We start from the raw sequence: 16,946 nt of genomic DNA, 5'->3' as shown, positions 1-16,946 counted from the left end.
CTGCTCTAGAGAGGAATCAGCCTCTCTCAGGGGCCAGCTCTTTGTAGCCGATGACAATCTCTGGGAAAATCACTGAAATCTCAGGTTTCCCCCAACAGGGACGCTCATCTTCCCATCTGCCCTGCCACTGCCTCCTAAGGTCCTGGACACCTAGCACCTGCTCTGTCACTGTGTTCCAGAGACTAGCGGTACTGTGACCTGGCCCACTGATGTAACCTAGGGTCCTTGGGCCTTGCCATCCACCCCTCACTGACCCCTTTGCATTTCCAGCCCTTTCTTTGCTCCACCCAGCAGGACTTTCATTTGTGCGGGCTCCCCCACTTAGAGGGTGTGGTCCTTGAAAGAAGACGGATTTCGATTGTCCCGTTGGCATTCCCAGTGCTTGGCACACAGCTGGCACTTAATAAATGCTCATTCCTACCTAAGCACATAGATGCAGAATAAGTACAAAGTTGCTGAACAGAGAAGGGTCTCGTGGTCGGGCAGATGGCCGCGCTGGAGCCGTGTCTGGGGCAAAAGGGGCTTAGTGAGGTAGAGAGGAAAAAGGAGCCATGAGCAAGGTCAGGGGGAAAGCCCTTCAGGCCCACGTCGAGGATGCAATACATGGTTTCCCCATCCCTGGGGACTTTGCCTCCAATGCGCATGCTCACAAATCTGGAGCCAGGGAACTAGGTTTCCCAGAAGGCTTTGCCGGCTAGAAGGAAGTGATTAATTCCCGGCCCCGCCCCCTTCCGTTTTACATAAGTTCCTTCCCCAGCCACCTTGTTGGCACCGGAAGTCAGCCACTTCCGGATCTTACACCGCTCTCGACTACCCGGATTGTTCTCCGGCCCCTCCGTGGGGCGGGCTCCGGGACGGACCAAGGGCTGACCCCGCTGGAGAGCGAGGTAGGTCCAGGCACGGCCTCGGGCGCCATGTTTCCCGGTCTTTCTCTTGGTACATGGGGCGATGTGGGGGGGTGGGGAGGAAAGGCGGGTGGCGTGCCCGCGGCCCTTGGCTGATCGCCACTCCCATTGGCCGGTGAGGGGGCGGGCCAAACGCCTTATCCAATCAGAAGTGGTCGCCGTCCCACGCTCTCACCTTCTCTCCCGACCATGTCCGGACGTCACCACTGACAGTTACCAGGGCTCTTTTGTAAGTGACGCGTGGGAAGGGGACTGACCCCGGCGCCACGAGGCAGTTCTTCAGGGACCTGAAGACTCCTGCCGTGACACGGCGCCCCTCTTCCCCAGACTTCCTTCTACTTATTAATCGCCTACTGCGTACCGGGTACTGGGCTAAGCGCTGGGGATACTAAGAAAGGCAAGAGTCAGTTCCTGCCCTGGAGGAGCGCTCAGTCTAATGGGAGAGACAGCAGGCAAAAACCTGTGAAGAAGCAAGATAGAGAATGAATGAAGCATTTATCAAGTGCCAGCTGTGTGCATAGCAGTGTTTTCAGTGCTAGAGAAAGAGATGCCAGACAGCCTCCGCTCCTCGGGAGCTTACAGCCCAACGGGAAGACAGCAGGCAAAAACCTGTGAAGAAGCAAGATAGAGAATGAATGAAGCATTTATCAAGTGCCAGCTGTGTGCATAGCAGTGTTTTCAGTGCTAGAGAAAGAGATGCCAGACAGCCCCCGCTCCTCGGGAGCTTACAGCCCAACGGGAAGACAGCAGGCAAACACCTGTGGACGAACAAGATGGAGCCAGGGGCCGGCAGAAAGGGGAGCCCTGGAAGGTGGGGTTTTAGCTGGTCCTTGAGGTGAGCCAGTGTCACCAGGTTGAGTCTCCCAGCTTTTTTGACTAATGCCTTTGACTCACAGTATTCTAAAAGTAAATAAAAACCTGCGCAGAAGATTTTAAAAACTAGGGTTTACCAGCCGCCGCCACCCCCACCCTGCCTGCTTGTACGTTAGACTTGAGTTTCTGGATCCAAGTGAAGAGTTGATGATCGTTCCAGTTGCATTCCTCGTACCTGGAGCTCAGTGCTCTGGTCTATCCTTTCTTCTTCTCCTCTGTCCTCTCCCTTTCTTCCTTTTCTCCCCTTCTTCCTTGTCCCCCTCGTTTCCTCTTCCACGCATTCTTTTCGCCCCCTTCCATTCTCTTCTCTTTGTCCTCTCCCATCTCCCCCTGTCCTTTGTCCGGTTGTTCTCTTCCTCCTCCAGCCTCATCTTCCCATCTATCCTCTCCAGCCTCTTATTCACTTCTCTCTCTACCTGCCTTAGCCCCTCCTTCTCTAGTCTTCCTCCTCTTCATAATCTTTCCTCTAGTCTAGTCCTAACCTGTTAGTCATCCCCTTCACCTGACCCCATTGACTGTTTCCCTCCTGTTCGCCTTGTCATGTCCTTGACCTCCTATCTTCATCTGCCCCTCTTCTCTCCCTTTCCTCCCTTTTTCTATATTCTCCAGAGACCCTCTGGAGCCCTTTCCATCTCTTAGATTCTGGGTTTTTGATCTCTTCTACTCATTTTTCTCTTGTCCCTCCTTTCTCTTACGCATTCCCCCTTCCCTTTCTCAGTCTCCCTTTCCAAACAAGAAGGAAGTCATTATCTCCTCTCCTATAAACTCTTTTTCTAGAAACATGACTTTTTCTACTAAGCACACTACCATCTTCCGATAAGTTCCAAACCTTAAAATCATCTGTGGCCTTTCCTAATCCCTTCCCTGTATGACCAATCAATAACCAATCTTAGGAGCATAGATTTAGAGATGGCTCTCTGCCTCTCTTTTCACATTTCTTTCCAGAAAAACAGTCATTTATGAAGCACTAAGCACAGCCAATATGCTGAAGGCAAAAGACAAAACTCAAACAGTCCCTGCCATCAAGTTTACATTCTAGCAAAGGAAGCAACATGTAGACACATCAGTAAACTCAGAATTGTTGTTCAGTTGTGTGTAATTCTTTGTGACCCCATTTGGGGTTTTCTTGGCCAAGATGCTGGAGTGGTTTGCCATTTCTTTCTACAGCTCAATTTACAGATGAGGAAACTGAGGCAAACAGGATTAAATGACTTGCCCATAGTCATACAGCTAGGAAGCATCTGAGGCTGAACTCAGGTCTTCCTGACTCCAGACCCTGTGCTCTAGCCACTGTACCACCTGGCTCCTAGGTGCCCAGACTCAAAATAGTTCATAGAAAGACACTGGATGTGATTGTCCACTTGGGGAGGCTGAAGCTGGTGGATCCCTTGAGTTTGGGAGTTCTGAGCTGCCAGAGTGCTATAGCAGATGGGGGTGTCTACATGAAGTCCAGTGTTGGTGTGGTGAGCCCCTGGGTGTAGAGGGCCACTGAGCTGCCCCAGGAGGGTTGAGCCAGCCCAGCCAGAGAAATGGAGCATGTTAAAGCTTCTGTGCCATTCAGTTTGGTGATGGGCCCTGGGAGTGGCCACTGTACTTTTAGACTGGGCAAGCTAGGAAGTTAGGAAGACCTCATCTCACTATTAAATACATTCATTTATTTTTCTAAAAGTAAGAGATATTTGGAAGAGAGAGGGGAAGGGGTCACTAAAGACCCCTTGTAGGAGGTGGCCGAGCTTTGAAGGAAGCTCCAGATTCTGTGAAGCACAGGTAAGGACAGAGGAGATTTGTTCCCAGAAGGAACCACCAGAATGTTTTTAGACAGGAATGATGTGATTTAGAAAGGTCACTGTGGCAGTTGTTTGGAGCATGGAGTAGAGAGGGAGAGAGATTGACCAAGGGAAATCAGGTGATTGCAGTGTCCACAAGAAGTGATGAAATATGAAGTAGGGTGGGACTTCTCTAGGTAGAAAGGGAGCTGCTGAGCATTAGAATTGAGACTTGGCAGTGGGTGGGCATGTAGGTGGGGATGGGGAGGACTGGCATCCCCTGGTGTGTACTCAGGTGGTGCCTGGGGAAGGGTCCCTCCCCTGTCCTCTCTCCACATTGCCATGGCCTGTGTTGAGCCTCTCATCCCATGTTATTCTGCACTGTTTCCACCTGCTCCTCTGCTCCTCTTCCATACCCTCCCCTGCCCATCTTCTAAAATCACCTCCCTGAGGGCCAAGTGGGAGTGTCCCTCCCCTACTCACCAGTGACCAGCAAAGCACCAGTGACTGCCCGTTGTAGAAGGCTTATCTCCCTTTGGCTGCCCAGGCTATGCAGACTTGATTCCCATCTTTACTCATTACTGATCTAAGTGTAGCCAGGTGTTGTCAGTTGTGACTTAGTGGGGGTTTTCTTTCCATAACTATGACATACACAGAGAGACCTTCCCACCAATTTCAGATCCAAGCTGCTCCCTCTTCCTGAACTAGACCTTTGGGCAGCTCGATGGCACAGTGGATAGAGCACCAGTCCTGGAGTCAGGAGGACCTGAGTCCAAATCTGTCCTCAGACCCTTGGGTGACCCTGTCACTTCACCCTGATTACCTCACACATCCAAAAAAGGAACTAACAAACTAGATGTTCCATGGCCTTCTGTCTCCAGGCATTCCCAAAAGTGCCCACAGCCCTGGGGCCTAGAATTCCCTTTGACCTTTGCCTCTCAGGCACCCCCTCCTGTGCAGCCACCCCCAGTGGTCAGTACTCCCTCCCTGCGCAGGCTGTCTGGTGCCTACTTTGTGCACGTTGGATTGGCCACCAAAACGTCAGGCACCCCCTCCTGTGCAGCCACCCCCAGTGGTCAGTACTCCCTCCCTGCGCAGGCTGTCTGGTGCCTACTTTGTGCACGTTGGATTGCCCACCAAAACGCGAGCTTCTTGAAACCAGGAACTGGTTCGTTTCCGTCCTTATTTCCTCAGTGCCCGGAGCAGGGCCTTGGACAAACTAGATGCTTATTAATTCAGTTGTTATTGAACTGAATCCTGGGAGCGGCTCCCGAGCTCCCTCTGATGTGCACCTCAACAGCTTGGTGTGTGGGCACTTCTAGGTCTGCGGTGTAGACACCTCATGGAAGGACCAGTCCTGCTCACGGTCTCCTTTTTCTCCTTAGCTCCAACTTCTGAGAAGTCTGCAAGGTGACACAATGGCTCCTGTGCTCCTGCCCTCCAGGGATCACCAAGTACGTGAGAGTTTCCTTTTTCCTTAAATGACATCTTGGGTCTTTTCCATCTCCTATATCCAGTAAGCTTGCTCTTTCAGAGAATCATAGATTTAATCCAACTCCCCATGTTTTATTGTGTTTCCTTCTTAAAAAATTATTTGAATATCACTGTCACTTCTCAGCATCTCCCTTTCCCTCCACCCCCCACCTTTCATTCTAATAAAGAGAGTCCATTAAGCCCCAGCTGTCAGAGCCTCGGGTGAGCCTGCCGGTGTGCGCCGTCCTCTCTGGGGAGAGGAGAAGCATCAACTTCATCCTTTGTCTCCTGGAATCCTGGTTTTGCATCAGTTAGCCTGAATTCTGAAGTCTCTTAGTGTTGTTTTCCATTATGTTCTTAGAGCGTATTGTCATTATTCTGTGTATTCTGCTTTCTTCACTCTTCATAAGTTCATTCATTTTTTCTAAATTCCTTACGTTCACAGGATCAAAGAATGACAAGGCATTTACTAAACCTACTAGGCGCCAGGCATTGAACCAAATGCTGAAGACGCAAATGTAAACAGGACAGTCCCCACCCTCAAGGAGCTTATATCTGAATAGGGAGAGACAATACCAGGAGGGGGGAGGGTAAAAGAAAGAGGGGTATAGGATGTGTGTAAATAGCTCAGAAAGCATGTGGAGGCCTGTGTGTGGGCAAGATAAGGCCGGATTCCCCTGGTATAGAGCCCATGGCTCCAGGGAGAAGGGTTTGAGGAAGATAGGGAGAGGCCAGGTGGCATGGTTTAGAGATGGTTGGGAATTGGATGGGACCTAAGCAGCTGTAGCCAAAAAAGGACCCCAACCCCAGCACACTGAATAATGATGACGATGGCTGTGCTGGAAGACGTAATGGAGGGAGCCCATTCCTCTTGGGGAGGTAGCGTTATTAGGAAGCTTTTCTTTCTGTCATTCCTCACCTTGCCCTTTTGTGACTTCCACCTATCAATGCAAGTTCAGCTCCATGGGGCCAAACAGTGAGTCTGATCCCTTTTCCTTGGGACAGCCTTTTAAATGCTCCACTCCCCAAGTCTTCTCTCACCTGAACATCTCGATTCCTTCAGCTGATCTTTGTACAACTTGTGCTCTCAGGCATTCCCCTTTCGGTGGTCTGTCCCAGAACGTCGTTCAGTGTGTCATCATCTTGCTAAGTGGTGCCCAGAAACACTCATGGTACTGCTGGTGTGGTCTGAGCCAGGCAGAAGCCTGGGGCTCTGCCTCCCTCTTCTCTCTTCTGTCACAAACCCAGGAGGGAATTGGTCCTGCCTCCCCAGGCTCCCATCCATTCTGCCTCAGTGGTTCCTTGAAGGTGTGGAGATTTGTGTAGAGAACAGAATCCCCCTTGTTGGTACTTGCACCTTTCTGAGGATGAAATTATCATTTAGGCAAATGAAGAAGTTATTGGCTTCTCTGCCTTTTACAGAGAGAAGTCCTCTAGCAAACAGCTGAATAGGTGAAATTACTCTCCCTGCCCCATCATGCCTAGGTACCCAGTTCATCATCTCTTTCCCAAACTCCACCTCTAGATCCATCCCCACCTCCCTCCCAGTGTCTTGCCTTTGTTGGAACAGTCTCCAAGCTTTCTGTAAACCTGCTTTCTCTCTATAGCTTCTCTCTGTTTTATGTGGTAGTCTTTTTCCGTGCCTTCACTAGGATTTTTTAAAAAGAGTTTATGTTTAAAAGGTGGTCTTGCCTTTTATTGTTTTGTCTCTCCAGGAAATAAAATTGTTTGTTGCCTCTTACTCAATTTCCAGGCGTCTTATGGCAGTTTGTGTACCAAGCCTTGTTAAGGACACATGTATGATGCATTGTGTGAGCAGTACCTCTCAAATGGCCTCAAAGACAAATACCCACTGGACCCTCTACCCTTAGCCTGCTGCCACCTAATTAATTCTTTATCTCTCTGAGTTCAAAAGGCAATCCACAGGTATGTTCTGGAATGACCTCGCAGATTACTAAAAGTACGAAACTCTCTCTGCTTAGCTCAAGCCCCCACCTTGGAAGAACTGGGGACATCTCTTCAGTCAGGTTTTCTTTTTTCCCTTCGTGTCCAACACTGAATTGATTGGCATTAAGAAACTTCACTGTTACCAGCCATGAGATGTATTAACAGAAACAGAAAAAAATTTAACAGCCATGAAGGGAGTTGGACCCAAAGTCTTCTCTGTGCCCTGTGAAAGCTAGGGAAGGAGGCTGCTCATTAAATAAAAGTCCTCTTGACTGCTGGTTGTTAATTGTCTCTGTGTCATGGGAAGTAGGACTGGCAGAGCAGTGCCTACCAACAGATCCTTGGAGACTTTCCTGTGGGTTGTTGTCATCTCATATTTCTTCATTTCATAATTGCGTGTTCATATCTTTGTCTGTTGAGGAATGGCTCCTGTTCTTTTGTATCTCTTTTCATATCAATGCCCTCTTACAACCTGAATATCAGACTTTTCACCAGAGGAGGAGAGGACCACCGATCTAGCAGTGGCAGGCCAAGTGACTGGTTCATGGTCACACCGTGAGCATGAGAGGCAGAATTTTAACCCAGATGCTCTGGCTCTGGAATTTTTCACCTCTCCCTTTGCCTACTCTTGACCTCCTCATGACCTCCAGCCCCTTGACCCCTCAGTTCTGCCCCAGGCCATCTGCCCTGCACTGGAAACTCTTCCCTCTTCTCTCTATCTTCACCCCTTAGTGAGCCAATTCAGCCCCCTACCATCTTCTTTCTTGAATCCCTCACCCCCTTATATCATGGATTATGCCCAGCCAAGCCTCAGCCTACACCACTCCCACCATCTCTTGTCTTTATGCCTACACACCCGCTGAATGAAGGTGGAGAAAATCATACAGCCGTTGTGACTGGGTCCTCTACCAATGTGTGTTATACAGTGACAGCTGGGCCCTTACTGCTGCTCAGCAGTCCTACTTTACCTCCCTTATCACCTCACTCTCTCGTTCTCTACCATGGCTCTTTCAAACCTTCTCATCCTTCCTTAACCTCCTGTGGCCACCTCTTTCCCAACCCTCTCAGCGGAGAACCTTGAGAGCATCACAGAAAAAAATTGGGGCCATTCACTGGGAGCTTCATCTTCTATCCCTCAGGTCCCCTCTGCCACCTCCTTCACCCATCTCACAGGATGAAGTAGTCTCACTCCTCACCAAGGCCAAGCCTTGTCTTTGTTTAGATGACCTCATCCTATCCTGTCTCTTCCAACAGGTTGTTCCCTCTCTCTGTCATCCCCCCTTTCACTAATTTTCAATCTCTTCCTCTCTACTGGGTCATTCTCTACTGGCTACAAACTTGGCCATGTCCCCCGTCGTGAAAAAATGCTCACTTGATCTTCTCATTCCCACTGTCATCTTGCCTCTTCTGCCCTTTGTGGCTGAACACCTAGAGGAGGCATGTACACTAGGGGCCTCCCCTTTCTCTCCTCTTCACCCCTTATAGACCAGCTTCTGACCTCATCATTCCACCAAAACTGCTCTCTTCAGAGTGACTGGTGATCACTTAGTTGCCAAATCCAGTGACCTTTTCTCCATCTGCATCCTCCTCGACCTCTCTGCTGCCTTTGACCCTATGGATCACTCTCTTCTCTTGGATTATCTCTTCTCTCTAGGTTTCCAGGACACCCTCTCTTTCTCCTGGTTCTCCTCCTCCCTCTCAGATCGCTCCTTCTCTTTCTCCTTCACCAGACCCTCCTCTAGATCACACCCTCTAACTAGGTGTCCCTCATGGTTCTGTTCTGGTTTCTCTTGTCTTGTCTTCTCCTCTTCTCTCCCCCTATACCACTTCTCTGGGTGGTCTCCTCAGTTCTCATAGATTTAATGGCCATCTATATGCTGATGATTCTCAAGTCTGCCTTCCCTGTTCCACGCTCTCTACTCACCTCCAGGTGACTTTCAGACATCTTTAACCATATGTCCAGTAGGCATCTCCAAGTCAGCATGTTCAGAGTGGAATCCATTATGTTTTCCCCAAACCCTTTCTCCCTCCCATCTTCCCTATTACTGATGAGGGCAACACCATCCTCCCATTCCCTCAGGTTTCCAACCTCAGAGTCATTCTCGACTCCTCGTTGTCTTTCATGCCCCCCCTCATGCCCAGGCTGCTGCCAAGGCCTGTCACACCTTCACCCCTGGAGCATCTCTTGGATACGCCTCCTCCTCTGACACTGCCCCACCTTGGTGCAGGCCCTCATCGCCTCACACCTGGACTGTTGCAGTAGCTTCTGGTGGGTGGGGAGGAGCTGTCTGCCTGCCTTAGGTCTCTCCCCACTCCAGTCCATCATCCACTCAGCCACCAAAGAGAGTTCACTGAAGCACAGGTCTGATAATCTCACCCTCCCTCCCTCTGTCTTGCCTCTTTGAGCAAATACAGATTGCTCTGTTTGGCATCAAAGCCCTTCAAAACCTCACTCCCTCCCACCTTTCCAGTCTTTTTACACCATATTCCTTCCCCACATGTACTCTCTGCTCCAGTGACACCGGCCTCCTGGATGTTGTGTGGACATGACCCTCCATTTCTCAGCTCTGGACATTGTCCCTGGCAATTCCCATGCCTGGGATGCTGTGCCTCCTCTGCTCTGATCCCCGACCTCTCTGGCTTCCTCTAAGTCCCAGCTAAAATCCCACATTCTACAGGAAGATTTCCCAACCCCTCTTAACTCCAGTGCTTTCCCTTTCTTAATTATTTCCTATTTATCCTGTATATAGGTCAGTTTCTATGTATTTGTTTGCATGTTGTCTCCTCCACTAGATTGTCAGGTCCTGGAGGACTGGGACTGTCTTTTGTCTCATTATGTATCCCCTGTGCTAATAGCAGGCATATAATAGGTGCTTAATAAATGTTTATCAGGGGGTAGCTAGGTGGTGCAGCGAGTAGAGCACCGGCCCTGGAGTCAGGAGGACCTTAGTTCAAATCTAGCCTCAAATCCAGACAGTTGACACACTTACTAGCTATGTGACCTTGGGCAAGTCACTTAACCCCAATAGCCTTGCCTTCCCCCCTCAAAAAGATAAAATAAAAAAATAAAATAAATGTTAATCAATAGAGCCAAGATTCTTTGTTAAAAAGATTTTTCTGCAGTTAACCATTTACCTTCTGACGCATTTATTTTGCTTATTCAAAACTTCAAAAATTATTCACTTTGACTTCTATGATCATCTCTGTTCCTTAGTTAAAAATTGTCCCCCACCTATAATCATGAAAATTGTCTCTCTTTTCCTCTAATTTATTTATGACACGACTTTCTGTATTTAGGTTTTGTATTCATTCGGAGCCCAGGTGGTGTGAGGTGTTGGTCTAAATCTTATTTCTGCCAAATTACTTTCCAGTTTTGCCAACCATTTTTGTCAGTTAAGGAAACCTAACCCAGTCATTGGCTTGGGTTTTATTAAACACTATACAACTCAGAGGTTCAGAATAATTTTGCGGATTAAATGAAGAAGGGAAGGAAGGAGTGAAACACTTATAATACATTCACCATTTGCTAAATACCAGATGTACACGTAGCAAAGCAAGATTACCCACGCTCTCAAGGAGTTCGCATCTTGACCGCACCTATGGAGTGGATGAAAGGATCCCCTGGTGTTGAGAGTGAAACTAAGGGTGGGTCAGATTGGCCATTTCCTTCTCCTGAGGCAGACAGGGTATATCGCCAGATGAGAGGACAGTCCTCGTACCCAGAGGGTGGCAAGGCACCCCACATTCCTACTTTTTCCATTATTTCCCTCGGGATGCTTGACCTTTTTTCTCCAGGTGAATTTTGATAATTTTCTCTAAATCAGCAAATCAGGACGATGATGAAGTTCTACATTTGGCTTCCAGAAATTACCTTCACTAGGATAGGTTAGAGAAGATGTAGTGAGACACAGATCCTAAGGAAATAGGAGTCTCAGAGAACTTTAAGATGAAGAGGAGTAAAGCACGCAGTGTGACAGTAAGAAAAGCCGCCTGTCCTCTTCTGCCTTCAGACTGGAAGGAGAAATAGGATTTCACAACCGGCTGCCCTGCTCATGTCTGAGAAGTACGTAGTCATCACAAAGAGTTATTAAAGTGGAACAGGCCCAGAAGAAGGCAGCCAGGGTGGTGTGAGGTTAAAAGGTCATTTGGAGGAGCTGGGGTTTTTTAGTTCTGGAGAAGGGAAGATAACAATCTCCAGGTATTTAAATGGCTGTCATATGAAAGGGGCAGCTAGGTGGTACGGTAAGTAGAACACTGGCTTTGGAATCTGAATTCAAATCCAGCCTCAGATACTTCCTAGCTGTGCGACCCTGGGCAAATCACTTAACCCTGTTTGCCTCAGTTTCCTCATCTGTAAAATGAGCTGGTGAAGGAAATGACAAACTGCTCTCGTATCTTTGTCAAGAAACTCCCAAATGGAGTCACGAGGAGTCAGATATGACTGAGAAACAATAGCACATGGAAGAAGGATTAGACTTGTAATGTTTGGTCCCTACAGACAGAACTAGCAACAAGAGTGAGCTTAGGTTCAATGTAAGAATAAAATTCCTAAAAACTGGAGCTTTCTGGAAGTAGAGTAGGCAGCTTTGCGGATGTCCTCCACGGAGGGCCTCATGCTGAGGCTGCAGCCCCACTATGGGGGATTCTTTGATTTGGGTTGGACTTGGTGGCTTCTGACGGTCCTTCTATATATTAGATTGAGTTATTCTGTTAAAAACCAACTGCACCTATCCTCCCATGTCTGTATGAAACAGGGAACCCAAGTATGCAGAAATATATTTGGTATTTCAGGAATCGGTGACATTCAAGGATGTGGCCGTGGAATTCACCCCAGAGGAGTGGGAGCACCTGCACTCTTTTCAGAAAGCGCTGTACAGGGATGTCATGCTGGAGAACTACAGGCATCTGGTCTGCCTAGGTAAGAGCAGCATCCCCCTTTGTTTCATATTCTTCCCATTGGAGGTATTTTGCTTCCATCATTAATAGCTACCATTTATACAGCACTATTTGTATAAGTGTTCAAAGCACGTTACAAATATTATCTCATTTAACGCTGGGAGATAGGGGCTGTTATCCCTACTTTTACAGATGAGGGAACTGAGGCAAGCAGATGGAAGCAACTTCTTCAGGGTCACACAGGTAGTAAGTATCTGAGGCTGGATTAGAACTCAGATTTTCCTGACTTCAGGCCCAACACTGTATGCACTCTGGCACCCCATTACATGCTGTATGCTTCTCTAGTGAAGGGTATTTCTCATCTTGCAGAAAACAGATATGGTTCATTCTTTTGTGAATGCAGGATGGGAAACTTGTGAAGGTATTTGGCGGGTGGCAGCTTGGGCTCCTGCCTCTCACTCTGATCTGACAGCTCCAAGATGATATGAAATGCCTCTTTCATCTGAGGCTATGTCCTTTCCCTCCTAGTTAAGGACATCTTACCTTACAAGGTCCTCGTGTCCTTGTCTAGGGCTAGGCCTTGCTAAACTAGCCTTTTGTCTCCAAAGAGATGCTGGTCACATCCTGAGTGTAACTTAACGCATTTCCTCTTTCCACTGATAGGGCTGGCAGTTTCCAAACCACATGTGATTTACCAGTTGGAGCAAGGGAAAGTACCTTGGATGCCAGAGGGTGATATGCCAAGAGCTCCCTACCCAGGTAAGTGAATGAGACCCCAGTCAGTCATTACCAGCAACACCACAGCTAATCATTGAGGTGGAGAGAAGGCTGAGAATGTTGGCCAGGGAGGTCTCTTTCCAAACTCCCTCTGCCTGGGAAGATGAGCAGTGGCTGTCCCTGGTGAGCTGGTTTGGCTTATCTGCACTGAAATGAAAGACTTTCTGACACCAGCACCCCCATGCACACGTGGCTGTGCACATGTGCGCGCGCGAGCACACACACACCCCTACCCCATACAGCCCTCCATTCTCAGATGTGAAGAGTGTTTTAGGAAGTGTTAGCTTGCTCTTTTCCAGCTTAATTTATCACCCCTTCCTCAACAGCCATTCTCCTTCCCATCCTTATTCATTGAATATCCTTTTTTTAATGTGTGTCTTAACACAAACTACACATTTTGTGTGTATTGTCTGTGACAACGGTATCCTGTTGGCTTACATGACACCCTCTGGTCAGTTTCTTAATAAACATTTTAAAGGTTTATATTCCACATAATGTGTGAAATACTAAGGGCTTAAGTGCCAAACAGAGTAACTTGGATGTGATTTTAGAGAATTAAAGAAAACTCCAGGAATTTTTTGAGCAGGGGAATGAAATGGTCTGACTTGTGCTTAAGAAATATCACTCTGTTTTTGTAGTAGCAAAGAATTGGAAATCGAGGGGATGCCCATCAATTGGGGAATGGCTGAACAAGTTGTGGTATATGAAGGTAATGGAATACTGTCTTATAAGATATGGGGATGATACAGACTTCATAATAACCTGGAAAAACCTACGCAATATAATGCTGAACGAGGGTAGTGGAACCAGGAGAATATTATACACAACCACAGATATATGGATTCTGTGATGACTAATCCTGATAGATTTCGCTCTTCTCAGCAATACAAGGTGCAAAGACAACTCCAAAGGACTCGTGATGGAGAGAGCTATCTACATCCAGAGAAAGAACTATGGAGTCTGAATGCAGATTGAGGCACTCTGTTTGCTCTCCTTTTTTTTTCCTCTTTCGTTTTTGCTTTTTGTTGGTTTTGGTTTTTTTTTTTGGTTTGGTTTCTTCTTTCTCATGATTCATTCCATTGGTCATAATTCTTCTTTACAGTTTGACTTTTGTGTAAATAAGTTCAATGTGAAGTTATATGTAGAAGATAGATCAGATTCCATACAGACTTGGGGAGGGATGGGGGTGGGGGCAGAAAATCTGGAACTCAAAGTTATGTGGAACTGAGTGTTGTAAACTAAAAATAAAAAATCTTAATTATAAAAAAAAAAAGAAATATCACTCTGGTAGCTTGGAGTGTATGGAAGGAAGATGAGAGAGACTGGTTGAATTGAGACTAATTAAGGCCATCTCCAAACTAGAATAGCAGCCATATCAGTGGAGAGATGTATGTGGGGGTAGAATCAACAAAACTTCACAAATGATTAGAGGGAGAGTGAGGTGTCTGGATGACACTCAGGTTGGGCATCTTGGTAATTTGAAGGACAGAGGTAGCCTTGACAGAAATAGGGAAGTTAGGAAAATAGGTAGATTATGGGATTCAGCTTGCTTCATTTGGAAAATGTAGCTATTTCACAAGGTTGTTTTAAGGATAATTATTTTTATAAAATGTAATTGACTAAACAAACATAAAGCAGAATATAAGTTTGATGACAGTTTTGTTTAATGGAGGAGAGAGAACACAGGCCCAGGTGTTAGGCAAAAGAAACAGAAGATATTTACTTTATTAAAATTTTCTTTCAGATTGGGATACTAGACCTGAAACCATAGAGTCAGCTCCAAAGATGGACATCTCTATGGAAGAATCTTGGCAAGAAAAACATGCAAGGAGTAGTCTCTTTCTTTCTACCTTTGAAGAAGCCTGGGAATATAATGCCAACTTAGAAAAGGAGCAGGGAAGTAAGGAGAAACAGTCAAGGCAAATTGAAAACTCCCCAAAGAAAGCTCCCCCAAAAGGGACAGGACATGTATATAATAAATATAATAGAGGCTTCTATCTAGGACCAATCCTTTTCCCCCAACATAGAGTATCTGTTGAAAAGAACCTTCATCAGTGCGATGTTCACAAAAAGAATTGTAGATTCTATTCACACTTGAATACATGTAATAGCGTCTACTCAAAGAAGATGTTTTCTAAGTTTAATGAATGTGAGAAATTCTTTAGTTATAATTCAGACCTTAATGACAGTGGAGTAAATGGAGTGAAACCATTTGGAGGTGATGAATGTAAGAAGGCTTTGCCCAATAGCATGAACCCTATTCAACATCAAAGAATTTCTACTGCAAAGAAGCCTAATGAATGTAATGTATGTGGAAAGGTCTTTAGTCAAAAGACAGGACTTACTCGACATCAGAGAATTCACACTGGAGAGAAACCATATGAATGTAATGAATGTGGAAAGGCATTCAGCCGGAAGACAGGACTTACTGAACATCAAAAAATTCATAATGGAGAGAAACCTTATAAATGTAATGAATGTGGACAGGCCTTCCGGCAGAGAATACGCCTTCTCGAACATCAGAGAGTCCATACAGGAGAGAAACCTTATGAATGTAAGTCATGTGAAATGGCCTTCCGGTGGAGCTCAGAACTTACTCGTCATCAGAGAGTTCATACTGGAGAAAAACCTTATGAATGTAACATATGTGGAAAGGCCTTCCGGTGGATCACAGAACTTAATGAACATGAGAGAGTTCATACTGGAGAGAAACCTTTTCTATGTAAAGAATGTGGGAAGACCTTTCACCAGAGAAGAAGTCTTATTCAACACCAGAGAATTCACACTGGAGAAAAACCTTATAATTGTAATGAATGCGGGAAGGCCTTTCGGTGGAGCACAGGCCTTACTGAACATCAGAGGATTCATACTGGAGAAAAACCTTATACGTGTAAGGAATGTGGGAAAGCCTTCCGTCAGAGAGCAGCACTTGGTCAACATCAGAGAGTTCACACTGGAGAGAAACCTTATAATTGTGATGAATGTGGGAAGGCCTTTTGGTGGAGCACAGCCCTTACTGAACATCAGAGGATTCATACTGGAGAGAAACCTTATACATGTAAAGAATGTGGGAAAGCCTTCCGTCAGAGAGCACTACTTGCTCAACATCAGAGAATTCATACTGGAGAGAAACCTTATACATGTAAAGAATGTGGGCAGGCTTTCCGATGGAGAACAGGACTTACAGAACATCAGAGAATTCATACTGGAGAGAAATCTTATTAATTGTAAAGAGTGTAGAAAGGTTTTCCACCAAAGAACATGTCTTGCTCAGCATCAGAGAATTCATACTAGAGAAAAACCATATAAATGTAATGAATGTGGGAAAGCCTTCCACCGAGGCACGCATCTTACTCAACATCAGAGAATTCACACTGGAGAGAAACTTTATAAATGTAAAGAATGTGGGAAGGCCTTCCACCGTAGAGCACCTCTTGCCAAACATCAGAAAGTTCATACTGGAGAGAAACTTTATGAATGTAACGAATGTGGGGAATCCTTTTGCCAAAATGGAGAGCTTAGGAAACATCAGATAATTAATTCTGGAGAGAAAATTCAGGAATTAGGAAAGGGCTTCCTAGATCAGCTGATTACTTAATCAACATGAGTGAATTCATACTAGAGGAAACTGAATGTAATGAATATGGGAAGTTCTTTCTTGAAAACAAACATGATAGGAATCATTGAAGAGACACTTTGTGAATGCAATGATTTTGCATTTAAGTAGCATGAGCAAGATTTTAGCCAAAGCACATATTCATTTAATATTAAAGAATATAAAAGGAAATCCCTATAAATGAAGCAAATTCCTATCTCATTTCTCAGTGGCTATTCTAAACCTTTTTCTTCTTAAGACCACAGGTATCTCCTTAAGTCTTATGAAGACAATATGTGTGTGTGTGTGTGTGTCTGTGTATATATATGTTAGCTTGTAGCAAAGGTATTTATGAAGCTGAATGGTAAGAACGGTAGCTGTAAAACCCTCCTACAACCTGGGGTACACTCACAAAACTACAGAATGACTGTTGGAAGAGTGGCCACCAACCTGGAGTGTAATAGGAGTAAGGCATACGTGTAAGGAAACACACGTGGCCAAGGCCACTCATGCCCCTTGTATGCCAAGGACTAGGGGTTTTTTCCTTTTGGAGCTCTATCTATAGCTCAAATCTTGATTACCAAGGCCAGTATAATACATTCTTTACTGGGAAAATTATGGTAATCTTATAGTTGTTCACTCCCTTAACTCCCAGTCCTCCCAAATCCCCATAGCTATCACTCCAAACTGTCTTCCAATCACAGAAGAATATGT

General features: G+C 46.1%; 1 protein-coding gene across 1 annotated transcript; it reads left to right on the top strand.

Moving 5' to 3' along the window:
* The first annotated feature begins 486 nt into the window (after window positions 1–486).
* Window positions 487–16,420, top strand: LOC118848726 (zinc finger protein 883-like). The gene is made up of 6 exons (XM_036757773.1): window positions 487–512; window positions 758–887; window positions 4,930–4,998; window positions 11,756–11,882; window positions 12,524–12,619; window positions 14,382–16,420. Exons 1-6 carry the CDS (start codon window positions 487–489, stop codon window positions 15,860–15,862), a joined length of 1,929 nt encoding a protein of 642 aa, XP_036613668.1. The 3' UTR covers window positions 15,863–16,420.
* Window positions 16,421–16,946: the final 526 nt, after the last annotated feature.

This window comes from Trichosurus vulpecula, chromosome 1, assembly GCF_011100635.1.
Source record: "Trichosurus vulpecula isolate mTriVul1 chromosome 1, mTriVul1.pri, whole genome shotgun sequence".
Classification (NCBI taxonomy): Eukaryota; Metazoa; Chordata; class Mammalia; order Diprotodontia; family Phalangeridae; genus Trichosurus; species Trichosurus vulpecula.
The sequence above is the reverse complement of the archived record's forward strand: the minus strand, read 5'-3'. Positions and strand labels throughout refer to the sequence as shown.